Genomic DNA, 18,647 nt, shown 5'->3' with positions numbered 1-18,647 from the left:
CATTTATCATTTCCTACGGAAGCCTGGAGCTGCCTTGTATTATTGTTTATAACTAAACCATATATGATAATTATCGCGATAATATTTTGTATATTGCAATACGACGCCTTAGTTATCGCAATATTTCGCTATATTTAACAACAAGGCACTTTATTTAGCACAATGATTTTTTATATTTAACAGTAAGAAGAGTTAATTATCGCAAGAATTTGCTTTATGTAATAAGACGACTTATTTATCGCAATAGTTTCGCTATATCTAACAACAAGGCACCATATTTAGAGCAATGTATTGCTATAATTAAAACGAAGAAGCCTTATTTGTCGTTATTATTTGCTATAAATAACAAGACGCCTTATTTATCGCAATATTTCGCTATATCTAACAACAAGACGTCTTAGTTATCGCAATGATTTGCTCTAGACGCCTTAGTTATCGCAAGATTTTGATTTTAATATATATTCCCACACTTCAGACTGAAAGATGGCAGACGTAAGTTTTAAACACAGGCACTTCAGAGTCGATGATGAGACAACGCCAAATTCCCAAGACAGCTACAATGTATCAGTGGCCAAGTACAGCTTGTCCAAGGACATAATATGTAGCCAATATAAAAACAATATATATGCGCACCCTTTTATTAACAATGCAGCTGTTTATAATGAAGATTTAAGAGTGAGACTGTACTTAAAAAAATATTGCAGACAATTTGATTGACGGGAGCAAAAATCAACAGAATTAAAAACTTTCTTTTTGTGATTTTATTCAGCAACAAGTTAAACTATTTATTTTTTGATAACTAAGAAGATATATGTTTTTTAAACGGAATGTCATATTTCATTCCCCTCTTATTTTCAAGGGAAATCAACAATTTGTTTACTTCCCCTCCCCTTTCCCCTAATGCTTTCCCCCTGTCCAGGAAAAATGAATTGACATTTCCTATTAAATAATCATTTTGTTTATATAGATTAGACCGTTGGTTTTCCCGTTTGAATGGTTCTACACTAGTAATTTGGGGCCCTTTATAGCTTGTTGTTCGGTGTGAGCCAAGGCTCCGTGTTGAAGGCCGTACTTTAACCTATAATGGTTTAATTTTTAAATTGTTGTCTCATTGGCACTCACACCACATCTTCCTATATCTATTAATAAAATGCTATTTGATTTTCGTTAAAATTTAGTTTGTAACAGAATCTAGGACTTATACATTTCTCTAAAAGACGAAGCATGCGGTTATATTTGTTTTTATTGTTCTTTTTTCAATTACCGCGTACACGTATGAGGCTATAAGGTCACCATTCATGAAGATATGAAGGTGTTTTGCAGATATTAGAATAATGTGAAAAAGTGAGTCTTGAAGCGAGGCCAAAAAATATAGTTGAAATAATATAGTGGTGATGAAATATAAAGAAAATATTGTTTTATTGTTGCATGGTTGTTAAACGTCCAGTGGCAAATAGTTGATGCATGTTTAGGTCGAATATAATAAAGATCAATAGGCAGTAAAGTGAAAAAGTAAAAAACGTAAAACATATCGAAATATAGAAACGATGATATCTGAACCCCCCCCCCCCCCAACAAAAAAAAAAACAAACAAAAAAAACCAAAAAACACCCAAACAAACAAAACAAACCTAGCACCCACTCACACTCGCATATATATATATACATATACATAAAAAAAAAATGGTTCATGGTGCCCCCCCCCCCCCCCCCCGACATCTCGGTCCTGGATCCGCCCCTGAAGTTCGTGTCATGACGTCGCTGATATACAAAATCTTTTAGGGTTATGGATTTTATTCACCTTCTATGGGCCCCCTTTCTAGGGTCGCCTCGATAGTTAACCGTATTTATAACCAGGGCCTTCCCAGTTTCTATACTAACTTAGAATAGAAGGTCCCTGCATGGTATATCGAATAATTTATCGCACGCAGGACTTTTCTGTGGCTTTTTGTTGAAAATGGACCGATCATCATTAACAGTAGACGTGACGCCATGATCCGTCATGGACCCTCGCACCCCCCCATGAAATCTACTATAACCCCTGATCGGACCTGATCCATAGGAGCTAGGTTACCACGTGATGGCTTTGACCCAATCAAATCGTATTTACTTTTCGATCCATTTCGGTGATTTCTACACGTTCTTCTCTCTATTGACGTCATCCCCTAGAATTATTTCTGTTGATCGATCATCAGATCATGTCTAATTTGTTCGGGCAGGTAAGTACAGGCAAACCGGCGCTAATTCAGGGGAATACGACCCTAAGGGACCAGCCATTTAGCCTAAATTAAATAAAGGGGGTATAATTGACTTTTTTTCGTGCATAGCGCGGGAAAATATAATATTTATTTTTCAACGCGGCATTCCGGTAATACTTTTTTTTAAACGCACCAGCTCTTTCTCGAAAAGATTTTTTACAGTATAGTGTACTGCCAGTGAGACAAATAATATAAAATTATAAAAACTTCTACCAGGTCTAACTCAAAATATTGACAATTACGTGTTAAGGTGCCTGTGTTAAGGGGGTTTAAAATTCAGTTTGACAGCTTCAGACATGATAAATTTTGACCTTTTAGAACTGGACCAATTCACTACTTCACATAAAGATTCATTTAAAATCAAGAAATAAATTGGGAAAGTGTATTAAATAAAACATGCAAGTTATACACTGTCTACACTAGGGAATATTATCGTCTTGGTACCTGTTTTGACGCGGACCAGAAATGACGCACCAATTTAGTTTTGGGTTTTATATTTCTAAACAAAAGATGTGACGTCATCGATAATTACTATTCATAACATGATGGTGAAGGTCATATGACTACAACATAGATGCCTCAAACTCTGTCCAGAAATGTTATTATTGCTTGAATTAGTAAAGATAATGCAATTTCTGCCATTTTATTAAGGTCAAAAACAGTCTACCCTTCCCAGAATGATTATCAGTCCTAAATCCACTTTGGCCGGCAAAAGTATGTATGCACATGCTGCCCCAGTTTGTGTTTTTCAAATCATATGACTGTCATGTGACATGGTTTTACATTTAAGCGGGAATCACTGTAGAACAAATGATCGTCGCTTATATAATTTTCTATTGTTTATCGATTTTTTTCATTCATTGTACGAAGTATACATTGATAAATGTTTTAATGTCAATGTTGTTTTATGAATGCAATTACTTCTTATTTTCAAGTATATGGAATATATATGTCACTTTGATAAATTTTGAACAATTTTATATAAAATTTGAAATAAAATATAGGTTACAATTAAATTAATGAAAAAAATTGTGTTGCTATCAACATGATCATAAAAGTGACTGTAAATGTCAAAATTTGTTATTAAAATTAAATTTGTTGAATAGTGTTAACTTTAAATTATCCGGATTGAAGCAATTTTTCGAACATCAGGTACACTGCAAGTGGTTTTTACTGGTTTGTTTATAGTGCGTCATTACTGGTACCCATCATAAGTTGACAGTCCGTTTGTAATGTTAGCAAACATGATTTTTATTGCTTTTACTGTTTCAAAAATCAACTGTTTAATGATTGAAATACATTAACAAGTGATCAATCTTTCATTCTATTCCGTGTTTCTTTTTCTTTTAAATGGTAGATTAAATGCAGAGACAAACACAACGTTAGGTGCGTCATTACTGGTTCCTCGGGGATATATATTCGTAACCAAAGGACGATAACTGTGTCCTTGGCCCTATAAATAGGACAGAAAGACTTGACCAATCTTTATAGATTTATAAAGCTTTTCATAACCTAAGCTTAGGCAATAATGAGATAGTTTGACAAGTTTCATGGCCATTTGTCATACAAGAGAAACTGGTGTCATTTTAGTATTGACATTTGGGTGTTTATTTTTGACCTATAATTATTTAAATAAATTCTTCAATTGTCAAGATTTTGGCCTAAAAATTTTAAATTTAGCAAAAAATTCCTGTTTAAATGCTCTTGAATATTATATATATATTAAGAATAAATAACATCTGCACACTCATTTTATTTATCAGAATAGATGTACTGTAATTATACCAAAGTCAAATTTATATAAGCATATATTTGAAAATAGAGATTTTCCAATTCAGGGAAGCCTTATATAAATATGCATTTTTCTCAGCCAATTTGAAGTTTTTAAAGCCTAAATTATTCTTTCATATATATTAAATGTACTTTAAATGTAAAGAAAAGTTACAAAAAGTATACCACATTGGTATAAATGGTCTTGGGCCATGTAGTACTGATAATTATTTAGAGTTGTACTGCAGAAAAGGGTGTCCCCTGGTCCCCTATCTAATTCTGTAAAGCAAAATTATATCCGGGTGAAATTTGATCCGGAGGAAAAAATGTCACAGTAGTTGTTGTTATTTTTTTATCTGGAGGAAAACATTTCCCTGAGATATGAGGAAAACATTTCCCTGAGATATTTTTTCCTTTGCCGTGAAATTCTATCTGGGAAGTTAACTTATTGAATAGTTATTAGAAAAAACTTATACTTTACAAATACTATGAAATAAAAATTGTGTATTTGAATTAAGCCTGTTTTTTTTTAAATGTATTGTAATGGGAATTATTTCACAAATTATCATTGAAAAAAGTTCCTGAAATAAATCAAGTAAATATCATTCTTTTAAAAAGAAAATTATCATTAAACATAAGAAAGAAAACCAGAAATAATTTTAAAAATAATAATTGTGAAATAATATCATGATTAAATAAGGTAAGTGAAATACATGTAAAAGTGAGTTGTTTTCAGATCTTAGTACAAATATAATTAAAATGTAAAGGTAAAAATATAGTTGCATTACTACTGTTAACAGTAATGGAAGAATTTGATTATGATAATATTTTTAACTATATAAATAGTCTGGGGACAAAGATGTTGTTGTTGATTATATGAAAATCAGATCATAAATTATAGCATAGCAATATATTGGAACAAAAGCAACTTTAACAGCTGGATAGTATTTACCTGTGAAATGTTATCTGTCTTATTAAAAATTCATGTTGTAAGTCATCTTGTTATATAAACTATAATATATAAAAAATAAGATTCAAGGAAATATTTCACTATGAAATAGATTCAGGAATATATTATATTAATATCTTTAAAATATAAATTGCTCATAATTACCTCCCTTTGATAAATTATACAAATTTGTTCTACCTTTGTGAAACCTTTTATAATTAAAGTCAGGTATATATTGATTGCGGGTAACTTAATTACTAGTTAATGGGACTATATTTCACAAGGTTCTGTGAAATATGATACGGCAAATATATACCGGTACATTCTACCCGCATAACACAGATAGATTTTCACTCCTATGGAAAAATTCTACCTGTGAAATACCATGCCTGGAAAAAAATTACCGTGACAAATCATCCTCAGGATAAAACATCACAGAGGAAGAAATAAACCGTTACAATTCCACCTCTGCCCCGCTTCAGTTTTAAATTTTTTGTCATGGTAATTTTTGATCAAGTTGAATTTCAATCGACTTGAAACTTAGTCATGTTAGTAGGCAAGTTCCCTAAGGTATTATTTTTCTAGTTTTAATTCCAAATTATTAGCTTTTACCCCATTTTCACGGTTCCCTGAACATGGAAAATGATAGTGCGATTGAGTGGGGCATCCACTTTCTATATGCATGGACACTTTCTTTTCTTTTCACTTAAAATTGACATTCTTTTTTTCTGGAAAATGTCCTCTTTCAAACTTTTTGTTCTCTAATTCCTTGCTCTATTGCTTGGCAGATTATTTTTTTCATACAAATGCGATTCAAATCGCTTATTTTTGACAAACATGACAAATTATGTTTTTCTAATCTAACAGGTTGAGCTCAATTAAGTCATGAAAAGTTGGGTACTAACTGTCATAAGGGAACCCCCAGATTTGCTTGTGTTCAACCCCAGGAAACAGGGACTTACATGTACTTTTTCTTTTTCACTTGGTCAAGTTTTGGTGGCATGAAATCGACAAAAGGCAGGCCAGGCACCTTTTAAATGTATCACTATCAGAAGTACAGGTTAAATATACAAGGTTTACTGTGGATATATTATGCTCACAAGATTTAATTACATAAAGATCATAAAATATGATATGTCTGATGAGCTTGGTAAAAAAACGTGTTACCTCTATCATTAAAGTAAATAGTTTGTAATTATCACTCCAAATTTTTCCAACCCCACTTAATATGCATAAATTTTTCTGCAGCCTTGTGTATAACTACATGTATATATCTGTAAAAGATAAACAGGGAGAAACCTTTAATATTTATTATCCCTCTTTCTAATTCTAATTGTAAATGACTTATTATGTCAAAAGGTATTTTTAACAAATTTTGTGTAGTCATTTTGTTGGTTTTGTGTCAAGTTGTAGTACTTAGTGGAGTTTGTTATTTATTTTAGGATGGTAGACTTAAGAGTCAGATTCCACTGAAAGTTTATTCTTCTAATAGAAGAACTCGAAAGCTATTAGGAGCAGATTCATACAACCAACTTATCATCAAATGTAAGTATATATATTTATACCGTGGTCTATTAAGTGTTTTTCAATTGTCAACTTTTTCCTATCTAAATTAAGAAAACAAAAAAAAGAGATATTATAACATATTTGTAGATGCATACATACAGCATATCAATGGTAGCCCTTGAAGATCCTTGAAATTCAATACACATTGTAAGAACCATTATTTACTCTCTAACTTTTGTTCAAAAAAGTTACTAGGAAAAGATGAAAATGACCTTGTGACCTTTCAAAAGGTCAACACATCCTGATAGAGTTGAATTGTGGTAGTCCAATGTATCTGTGACTTCCAGTTCTCAAGCATGTCAAATTGAGAATTGCATTTTATTTTCAAATATATCCATTGGCATTGTGCACATAATTGCCTGATTCTATGTTGGTGAATTGAAAACAAAACATCTTACAATTTACAGATAGCTGTTACCATTTTGGAGATATTTAGTTTTGATAAATTGAGAGTAATAAAGGCATCTTACAGTATACATATACATTCTTTAAAAACTGTCAGGTTTAGTAGTTAGAGTCATGTTAGATGTTAACTTATCATGGTATTTTGTCTGATCAATATTGTTTTAACTTTGACAAGGCAAATTTTACACAATAAATATTACAAGAATTAGTGTTTGATGGTTTAAAAGCAACTTTTCAAATGAACCTAAATATCAGGACACTATATTTTTGCGCATTTTACTTGTGGTTAATTTGATTTGTGTGTAATTATTTTTGAATACAAATTTCAAATCTGTGTAGTTTTTTTTTAAGACCGCAAAACAAATTTTCGTTCATAAAATGGTATGATGTTGTTGTCTGCGTTGTTGTTACTGGAGACTTATTTTGTTTCCAGACAATAACTTTAGTTAAAGTGAATGGATCTCTATGAAATTGTATAAAAAGGTCCAATACCCTAAATGGAAGGTTGGGATTGAAATTTGGGCTGATGGTCCTTACTGTTTTGAAATTGCAGGCTCTAAAGGGGCAAAAAACAAGCATTTTTTTACTTTCAGGATATCAACTTATGTATAAGCATTTCAATTGCTCTGAAATTGTACCACAATGTTTAATTCCACAGGTAGAAGGTTAAATTGATTATGGGGGTTATGGTCTCAAATGTGTAGGAATTTAGGGCAAAAAAAGGGCCAAAATAAGCATTTTTTTGTCTCGCCTTGACGATGTCACAAATCGAGACATATATGGTATGCTGTTTCCAGCGTCAGCGGTGTCGATGGCGGTGATGGCGTCAACAATCAATGTGTTAGCTTGTGATTAAGTCTAGTTTATGGTGAACCACAAGTGGTAGGTCTATTATATTTGGTATGCAGTTGAATAAGTATTGGCACATCTCATTTTCGTGGAGATTTGTTGGGACAGCCTCTTCAATTATGGTCTATTGACTTTAAAACTTTTGCTTTTTAGCTCACCTGGCCCAAAGGGCCAATGAGCTTTTTTCACCACTTGGCATCCTTCGTCCATCGTTTTTACATTTTAAACTTCTTCTAAAGAACCACTGAATGGAATGACACCAAACATGGCATGAATGTTCCTTATGTCAGAGGTGCTGACCAAGTGTTGTTACTTTGTAGCCCATCCAACATCCAAGATGGCTGCCAGCATTGGGGACTTAGTTTAACATAGGACCCTATGGGAAATGCATTCAAATGACTTCTTTTAGAGAACCATTGAATGGAAAAAGACAAAACATAGCATGAACATTCCTCATGAGGTGCTGACCAAGTGCTGTTAATTTGTAGCAAATCCATCATCCAAGATGGCTGCCAGTGGGGGACTTTTGAATGATATCAAACATAGCCTGAATGTTCCAATCCTTATGAGGTTGTGTTGTTACTTTTAGCCATATACAGTGTATATATTTTTTTATATATATATGCTATCAAAAACCTAAGTAGAATCAGGTGAGTGATACAGGCTCTTGAGAGCCTCTAGTTTTATATGAATTGAAAAACCCAGGTTGTTTCAGGTGAGCGATACAGGCTCTTGAGAGCCTCTAGTTTTACATGTATTAGTTGTAGGTCAATGATATTTGGTATGTAGTTGTATATGAGCATTGGCACATCTCATTTCCATGGAGATTATTTGGCTTTGGTCCTTCAGTCATGGTCTATTGGCTTCGTAACTTTTGTTTATTTTTCATGTATTAGTTCAACAGCATAGTTTATAGCTCAGTAGCAAAAAAATAAATAATTTAAGATCATTAGAACACACATGCATTCATTCTGTGTCAGGAACCTATGACGTGTCAACTACTTAATCACAATCCAAATTCAGAGATGTATCAAACATTCAAGCTTAAATGTTGTGTTCATACTTGGCCCAACTGTTTAGGGTTCGACCACTGTGGTTGTATAAAGCTGTGTCCTGTGGAGCATCTGTGTTTTTCTTGAATTGAAATCTCATTTACATAATATATGCTCTTCTGTAATACAATTTTCTGATTTCTAACAGGCAGGGAAAAGTTCAACCTTCATGACTATGAAGAAGATAATATAAAGGTCGTTCTATATGATGATGGTATGGAAGTGGATTCAGATAGCTTTCTTTTCTTAGATCCAAATACCAGCATCATGATATTACAAGGAAATGAGATATGGTCACCACCACTACCTCCATTAAATGGTAAGTTTACATATATATCGTCCACATGTTTTATTTGGCTACACATATTTGTTGACGTAAATTGGTATAGCACTTGTCAGCTTCTGTCAACAATTACCATCATGATCCATATATTATACTGACCCCATATGTATGGTATTAAGTCACCAGCACACCATATAACAAATTTATCTAACTGACTATCTTCATGAGTAGTATTTAGACTAGCATGTCTTCAAAACTTAGTATCATCATCCTACTTTCATTAATGCCTATACAAAATCAAACGCCAAGATGAACACTTTGTTAGATTTAAATGTGTTTTATTAAATTATGATAATGCATGATATATTTTACCAGTGTTTGCATCTGCGTTAACATATACATATTTTCTTTTATTAAAAAAATATCCTGTAAAAAATTGTGACCAAGAGTGCTATTCTAAAATTTTCATTTAATGAGCTGTCAAGGGGGAAACCCCCCACAAGTTGTGACGGTCAGCAGGTATACTTCATTTTTTTTTCTTCTAAAAATTAATGTGATTTTTTTTATATGATGACTCAATGAATCCATTTCCTAATAATGTCAGTTATGTCAGATGCTTATACATAATGTTAGTTTTCACAAAATGATGAATTTAAAAACATGTATTTCTTTATTTTAGATCCACAACAGTTACCGGTACTCAGTTTTATAGAAAACTTAAAAGTTGCAAAAAGAAAAGCTGTAAGTTATTGATAATACTAGTAAGGCTTGATTTTTTATGCCCCACCTACGATAGTAGAGGGGCATTATGTTTTCTGGTCTGTCCGTCCGTTTGTCCGTCCATTTATCTGTCCGTCTGTTCATTCGTCCGTCTGTCCTGCTTCAGGTTAAAGTTTTTGGTCAAGGTAGTTTTTGATGAAGTTGAAGTTCAATCAACTTGAAACTTAGTATACATGTTCCCTTTGATAAGATCTTTTTAATTTTAATGCCAAAGTAGATAATTTATTCGAATTTCAGTCCACTAAACATGGAAAATGATGCGAGTGGGGCATCTGTGTACTGTGGACACATTCTTGTTCCTGGTATTCTCTTATTGTTACTTCAAAAATTTATGATACATTGCAGACAAATTGATAGTGAAAGTGATTAATAATAAATGTTTAAAAATATAGGCAGTGACCAAATGCAAGGATCTGGAAAATTGTTCACCTAATTTTGGTCATTTATTTGAGATAAATTAAAAGTTGGTGGCTTTTTAGCTCATATTTACAACTCCTCGTCAAATCAAATTGCTTGAATTTGCCTTGTAATTTTCAAAGTACATACTTTTTTCATGTACTAAGTAACTACGCATGAATGACCACACGGATAAGATTTCAGTGTATGGTATAATACTACTGCATGCTGTTTGGAGAAATATGTTGTGTGTTCCAAATTAAACTAATTACTTTGCAATTAGTTTTCAAATTAATTTTTAAACATCCTTCTATTAATTTTAAAGTCATAAGAAACGAGAGAGTGGTGAAAAATAATGTTTATCCAATTCTTGAACCAATGCATGTACAGTATATATCATAAACTTATTCCTCTGTTTTTCTCTTTTTTTACGCAAATATATCGTATAATCGTTATTTTTTTTTCTCTCTGTCTGTTATGATTTAGCAAATATGGCTGCTCATTAAATGCAGGTTTTTTAAGCCGAAGTTTACTGATTGTCACCTTATAGTAAACAAATAACAAAAAGCATGGGTATTGAGCACATGTTTAATATGTACAATCAGATAATTGTTTATTTTAATGACAGATCCATGCGTATTGCAATCACTGGATTTTTACGAGGAGGGTAAAGCTCAGGTCACTATGCATACAGAAAATATGTCGGTGAATTGCCTTCCAGGAAGCAATTGAAAATAAGTAAACTTCTTCTAAATGTGGACAAATTAAAGAATTACTCAGAATAAAGTATATATATACATAACTTGTATAATGAAAACTATTCATTGAGTTATAAAAACAAATACTTTGTACACAAAATGAGAGTATACCATGGTCTTTGTGAATGGAAATTAAAGAAATTTGATCTATTTTGTCATCAATGGATTGATTATTGGCTGCTTAATGTCCAGTGACAGATATTTCATTCATGTAAACTATCCACTAGACACTGTACCTATGGGTACATACAAAGGGCAGATCCATCCATTTATAAAAGGGGTTCCAACCCATGATAAAGAGGGAGGGGTCCAACTGTATGTCCTCGTTCAAAATTATTGATCATCCCAAAAAGGACGTTTTCCACCACACCCTTTTTGATCTACCACCATGATTACTGCAAACTATCTATATGTTTTAAAATTTTTCATAGTTTTAGTTTTTATATAAAATTGAAAAATGTTAGCAAGAATGAAAAGCTTTCACTGCAATTTAATAATTGCCTACTTTAAGTCCGTTTATTTTGTCATCTTACCACCCTCGCTCTTAGTTTCATAGTATATACCTGTCTATACACTAACCAACACACATTTCAAGAGATTATTAATCACTATCCAATATTTCCCTGAGGCATTAATATAGTTATTAGAAGTGCAGATAGATATCAGATGAGCTATCATATTCTGCTAGGAGCCTCTAGTTCCTGTGCATGATCATTATAGTAAATGATCATATTTGCAATAAGATAGAAACACCAGTTGATACGGTACATAGAGAAAGATTATCAAGTGCCAGTCTTTGTAAGAATCGGGCAATTTAGGTAAAAATTAAAACATGATTAGAAAAAACCCACTGAGCTAATCATGCTATTTAATACTAACCATCATCCTGAGTTAAAAAAGTATAAGTCTTTCGTTTGTGTGTGTTTGGTAATATCAAATAACTTGGTAAGAAAATTGGTTAGAATGATAACTAATTACAGAGTTATCTCCCCTTATTTAATAATTCCTAGTGTATTTCAACCAAATTGTATCTTCTATTACCAGAACAGAAAATGAAAATGAATGGGTTTTTTTTTTGTGCATAACTACATATTATGAACTGATATCAATGTCAAATTGGGTGGGGTTTTTTGGTCATGTTTTCACCACTGCCTGATTCTTAGGCAGTCTGGCACTTAATCACTATCCAATATTTCCCTGAGGCATTAATGTAGCTATTAGAAGTGCAGATAGATATCAGATGAGCTATTATATTCAGTCTGCTAGGAGCCTCTAGTTCCTGTGCATGATCATTATAGTAAATTATCATATTTGCAATAAGATAGAAACACCAATTGATACGATACATACAGAGTGAAATTTAAGTGTAGATAGCTTCTAATTTAAATAAAAATAAATAAATTTTGGATATTTACTGTCTTCTGATTGGTTAAAATTATTAGTTTTATTTTCAATGTTGTCAATTTTTATGGCGACACGCCCACTCTGACGTTGTGTATTCATATGCCAACATGTGTGCACGTTGTTATTGTCAAAATATTAATATTAAACGTTTCACATTTTACGTAATCCGCTTAGCGGATTATTCAATGTGAAGAGTCAACAATTAGTTTTATGGTTCAATAAATTCAAATTAAATAATAGCCATTCATTAAATATATGTGATGTCTTGTATCTTTACAGGTAACATCTGTTTCTGAATCAAGGAATAGTTCAAAAAAGTCTAAAATGCCCCAATTTGTAAGTGTATCTACAGGATGGATGCATTACGATTACGCTGACAGAAAATTTAAACAAGTAAGAAGTAGTACAACTCAACAATTACCCAGATCGGACTTAACTATTCCATCAAGCTCGAGTTATGGTGAAACACTGAAAATAATGGAAAATCTTTACTTCCACAATGGAAAAAACTTCAGGGGAAGAGTGTCATCCATGGTAACTCAGCTGGGTAACAGCCATGGGGAGGAAATACCAAGTTTTACTAATATCTTTGAGTATGGAGTACGATGTTCCACCCAGAAATCAAGGATTTATCTTTTAACCAGGAAGAAGGTAGGTCTGTAAGAAACAAGAATGATTATTTGTCTAAACCTACATCATCTTCACATGTATTTTCAGTTTATCAAAAGTTAATTAATTTATCCCAAGTAAAGTGGAAAGAAGATGCTTGGAAGTTTCTTAGCCTTCCCATCTCACATATGTAGTAGTTTCAGTTGCCTAGCAGTTCTTAACCATTCAAAATTAACCAGTTACTTCATATACAAAAATTAGCAGTTTTTCTAATCCTTCACAGTTATTCTGGCAGTCTATTGGCAGTTATTTTTGCAAAATATTTGAATTAGGTACTAAAAACTGCTAAGGAAAATGTAAATATGGTCATGATATTGTGCATTATTCATACTAGTAGCTGTTTAAAAACTAACAATAACATAGAATAATTATCAAAAACAAAAATATATGTTCTATGTCATCCAAGTTCATGGTTAATATGTTAAGCTTTTATGTATTACAATTAAATATAATGATGTCAGAGGTGCAACATGTTATCTAGTATCAATTTAGTCATCTGATATGTATTTAAGAAGGAAATGGAAATCACGATTCATGCAATTTTTTTATTATATACAAGGACATATATACTTAGAATTAATGACAAATGTACTTGTTATATTACCTGATTAGTAATCAAAATAGACAAAATATATTCTAGATGCAAATTTTTGCCAACAACATGTTGGTAAAGTCTGTGGTTGAAGTTTTTAAAAACAACATTGACTTCATTAAACCTTTCCTTTGTGGAAATTTAATGAAGCATTTAAGAAATGTTTTAAATTTTGAACAGGTGATTTAGAAGCAGATGTTTTAGAGAGCAGGACATCCGTTTTTGCACACATTGTCCAGTTTAAAGATACATGTACCATAATTCCAAAATTTGCATAATTTTATTGCAGATTGCTGATGTATTTTGTGTGACAGATTCTTCATCTGCAGATGAAGGAAATGATCCAGGTCTTGTAGCATCAACAAGTTCTAGTCCTTATACAGTTAATGCTGGTAGATGTTCACCAACAGCTATGACTCCACAAAATCAAATGCAGACTTCCTGGACAAACTTTAATAATTCTCCTCAATCCCAAATGGATACAAGAACTCCTCAGACACAAACAGCAACTTGGACAGACTCCATTATGCATGTGCCTGCTGGCACACCTACTGTAAGTATTTGTTTAGACATCTGCAACTCAACACATGATACATATCACTTATAATTCATTATAACAGAGCTCTTGTCTGTTCAATGGATGTCAAATACTAGTAGCAACAAACCTAAAAATCGCAAATGACAAAAAAGTAAATAGCTGAGACCTTACAAGCTTTAGTGAAAAATAGGAGTGTGAGGCTTGCTGAGAATTTTTTACCTGTTATGGGACAGTAAAAATGAATTAAAAATTTTCTGACAATATAGAGACACTATTGCTATGGAATGTAGGGTACAACTGTCAAGAAGATACTTCACTGCTAGTAGCAGAAATATGCAAAGCTATATAAATTAGCATGTATTTATTATGTCCCCCATCATAGTTGTGAGATTTATAGATATTTCTCATGAATGACTGGAGTCGGTTGACAATTTTTTTCTACTGTTTCTTTTGCATTATGTTGCACCCGACAAAGTGGGAACAACCTATTATTTATGTTTGTTTCTGTGATATTATTTTTATCAACGGTTTTCTAGACAACAACTTGGAAATGCTAATCTTTCTGAAACTTGCCACAGAAATAGGTGTGCAATCAACTTTTGTAATTATCAAAATTGCTACTATTGAATAATTTGAAAACCTTGAAACAAAATATTAGTTTCTGCATTCAATATTTCACAGTCTTAGGTGGAAACAGAGTAGACTGAGGTGGACAGCCCAACATGGACTGTGGAAATGACAAAATACATCAGAGCTGTAGTAAGTTTGTTTCATGATACATGTTTATTTCTAAAGTTAAAACCATTTATATTTATGTACCAGTCATTGTTGCAAATCTAGAGGATTCAGAATATAAATACGAGTAATTTGACAATAATTATATTTCAGGTTTTGGTGCCTGTTGATAGAAGGTGTTCCATTTGCTGTGATAGAGAAAGGAATGCTGTGATTGTTCCTTGTATTCACACTTTTTGTTTAGAGTGTGCCCTGCAAATAGAGGGCATGGGCCAGGATTGCCCGCAGTGCAGGGGAACAATAGAGGATGTCAAAGAAATGTTTCTGGATTAAAACACTGCTATTTAAGATATGTTGCAACTAATATTTATTTTTAAAATCAGCATGGAACAGTGCAGTTCTCAAATATTTTTGTTATGAACCTATTTTTATCTACTAAAGTGTAACATTTTTTTCATTGTGAATGATTGTCAGAATGTAGTTAAAAGGACAGAACTACCAAAATGATGGTTTAAATCATGTTTTACTTGTTAGTTTTTGTTATGATATATATAGCAAAGTTGGATACAATATTCTAGTAGATTAACATAATGAAAATATTTTTATTTTGCTTATTAACTAAGTTTATAATTTTACCCAACTCTTTAAGAGTGGAGACTGTGCTGCATCTATTCCTTGTTTTATACTTTCAACTTTCTATACTACTGTGTAGAATGATATCACATTTAGTAATGTTACATTGACATGATGATTTATACCTTGTTTTATATTGCCTGACCCCTGCTTTTTTGTTAGCAGAAGGTCATAAGATTTGTAATGTGTGGTTTTTTTTATTCTATTTGTGAGCACTGAAGATTTGTGCAGCATATTATGATTTCTGAATGACCTTTAAAAGTTTGTTCTTTTTTATATATTTTGATTCTGTTTTATTTTTTACTGGAATCTATACATTGAATTTTTTTTTAAAAAATGATGATGTTTTATGTAGAATTTTTCTAAGATGCTAGTACCTAAAACATACTGCGAATATAACATATTATTAACCAATTTATCTCATCAATTTTAAACAAAAAAGTTATGTTTTGTCTACATTTATAAATTGAACTATTTTGAAATCCACCAATAACATTTGTTTTAATCAGTTGACTCATTTTAGAGTAATTGCTTCTGAATCATTTTTCCATTTTTGTAATTTTTTTGGCTACTATTTAGAACTAAATCAGAGATTGACCATGATATTTATGACAAAAATATCAAGCTTGACAAGGTTGATGTCCTTGTAAAACTAGAACAAAAAATAGTCAAATTTTATGAGGAATATTACCCTTGAAATGGCAAATTGCTGTTTCAGTAACTATTGTATTGAAACCTTTATTTGATTAGGACGATCAAAGTAAGTTGCCACATCTTATTAGGAAGACAGTGTTTACAACCATGCAGAATATAGATGGGAAAGGACAAATTATATAGTTTGCCCCTGAAATGATGATTTTAAGACATTATTGGGAGTACAAAAGATATATGATTAATAACTGTCAAACAGCAAAGATACTAAGCAATACAATATCTACTTGTACCTGAAAGCAACTTCAACTGCAGCTCTGACAAATTATCCTTGAATTTCAATTTTGCTGTTTTTGGTTAATATACTGAAAGATGTAGCATCTGCCATTTTTTTTTCTCACTCATCTGGGAACCTCGAATTGTGTTAACAGCATTATAGTATTTTTATACATATATTAATAAACTGCAGTCCATGGTTAAGAAAATAGTTTTTCATATTTGTAAAGTACATATTTGAAGCATTTATGTTTTGATACCAGTATATTATAAAAAAAATATTAGACTAATAAAATGTACATAGTATGCCATTACTGCATGTTTTGATTGATACTTGTCTTTTCCATGTTTTATATAGCCATAACAATACTTATCTAGTCTTTATGTTTTGTTTGTTTATAGCTGAAACAAATGATTTCATATAAAAGAAATTGTACAAATATTTATCTTTTTTATACCTGCATTATGCTTGTAACCTGGATAGCACCTTTGTTTTTTGACGGATTTCCTTTAAACTTGGATGAAATAGTATGACTGAACAGTTCAATGCATCATCGATGATCAAGTGTTAACATTCGCAAGGCTTTTGGACAGTTTGCTTTAGCAACAATTTCTTAAGGCGTCTGCCTAAAATCAGAAGTGGTAAACTATCTCAAATGTTCTGCTCCAAGATAATATAGCACTAGTGTTTGAATACTGAATCTAGGAAGATGCATTTGAAATTTTGAGTTACTACTCTTTTTAGGTGTCAGACCACCAATTACTCCTATGTAAAAGTAGTCCTACTTTGACACAAAATAGTGCTTTTGATGTCATTGTTTACTTAAACTAACCAACAAATTTGCAAAAATGAAACTTTTGGTGAAAGGGAAATATATTTATACCATTTTGAGCCAAAATTCACTTGCCTATGAGTTTGCATTAAAAATTCAGGATTAATGCGCTACATAGTACACTAAATTCAGATTTCCAGAAAACCGGGAGTTATTTTGGTAGTACCTGTCTTGTCTGTCTACCTTGTTACAAGACTTTAAACATTAGTTGAAAATTGGCATGTAGAAAGGTGATACATGTACAATTCAGGATATACCTGGTTTCCTTGAAGTTAAACTTAAGGTAAAATATTTAGAAAGCTGTGAAAATTGCAAAATTTGGTTGAACAGATAAGGATTTTTAATTGGTGGTCTGACACCTTTTAACAAGGGTTCAGCTCCAATAAAAAAGAGAATGAATGTGCACCAACAATTCAGATGAATTTAACTTCATTTTGAAAATTAGTATCACAAACACTACTTTGAGGATCTGCCATGGGCTGAAGAGAAAAAAATTAAAAAAATCATGTCATCGCAAAAAAATAAAACTATCTCTTCAATACAACTATAGGTCAAATATTTAAGAGTCTGATAACAGTGCAAACAATAGTGGCGATTTCATAAAACGTAACAGCTGGTAACAGGACGTTAAGAAAATCAAGGTTTAAGTTACTCAAAGGATCAGAGACCATGTACATATACATAGTACTTGTATGATAGAGGATCATTACATACTAATAGGGTTGTATGTGTATAAGCAAGGACGTACAGCTAACAATATACGTCCTTGATATAAGTTTTTTCAGTAATGTTAGGTGGAATGTGAACATGACATTTCAAGAATCAGCTAATTGTAGTTTTTGCAAACTGGCTTGAAGTGCAGGGTAACTTTCAATGAAGTGGCCATCTACCAAGACTGCCGCTGTTATTATGGATATAAAAAAGGAATCGTTCTAGAAGGTGTCTAGTGGATAAGGGGTAAATGAGTGCCAATTAAATTATGTTCATTGTGAATAGTGGTCTTGTCGTATGTCGTGGAATAGGGTCGCTTTTTATTGGCCTTTTATCATGCACATCTCCATAATGTCTTCTGGTGAAGAGTCCAAACAAATAAATCTGCACCTCTTCTGGAGATATTTTACAGAAGATCAGTTAACAGCTGGTTAAGGTGGTACCTAACACTACAGGGAGATAACTCTGTAAAGTCAGCTAAACGTTTTAATTACCTTGTGTTTTAAAGGGAATTATAAGCTTCTCAAAGATCAAAATTGG

General features: G+C 32.1%; 1 protein-coding gene across 1 annotated transcript; it reads left to right on the top strand.

Annotated features, from left to right (window-relative positions):
- Positions 1–1,774: 1,774 nt before the first annotated feature.
- Positions 1,775–17,005, top strand: LOC143060743 (uncharacterized). The gene is made up of 7 exons (XM_076233633.1): positions 1,775–2,218; positions 6,419–6,521; positions 8,997–9,167; positions 9,811–9,872; positions 12,749–13,120; positions 14,020–14,283; positions 15,157–17,005. Exons 1-7 carry the CDS (start codon positions 2,198–2,200, stop codon positions 15,334–15,336), a joined length of 1,173 nt encoding a protein of 390 aa, XP_076089748.1. The 5' UTR covers positions 1,775–2,197; the 3' UTR covers positions 15,337–17,005.
- Positions 17,006–18,647: the final 1,642 nt, after the last annotated feature.

This window comes from Mytilus galloprovincialis, chromosome 1 (assembly GCF_965363235.1).
Source record: "Mytilus galloprovincialis chromosome 1, xbMytGall1.hap1.1, whole genome shotgun sequence".
NCBI classification, from domain to species: Eukaryota; Metazoa; Mollusca; class Bivalvia; order Mytilida; family Mytilidae; genus Mytilus; species Mytilus galloprovincialis.
Note: the sequence above shows the minus strand (reverse complement) of the source record. Positions and strands in the feature narration are given on the sequence as shown.

Bases quoted from the DNA above. Each gene is read 5' to 3' on its own strand.
- LOC143060743 (XM_076233633.1), top strand. From the start codon at position 2,198: ATGTCTAATTTGTTCGGGCAG. The intron at 9,873-12,748 runs GTAAGTTATTGA...GTATCTTTACAG, and splicing joins AAGTTGCAAAAAGAAAAGCT to GTAACATCTGTTTCTGAATC. The intron at 13,121-14,019 runs GTAGGTCTGTAA...ATTTTATTGCAG, and splicing joins ATCTTTTAACCAGGAAGAAG to ATTGCTGATGTATTTTGTGT.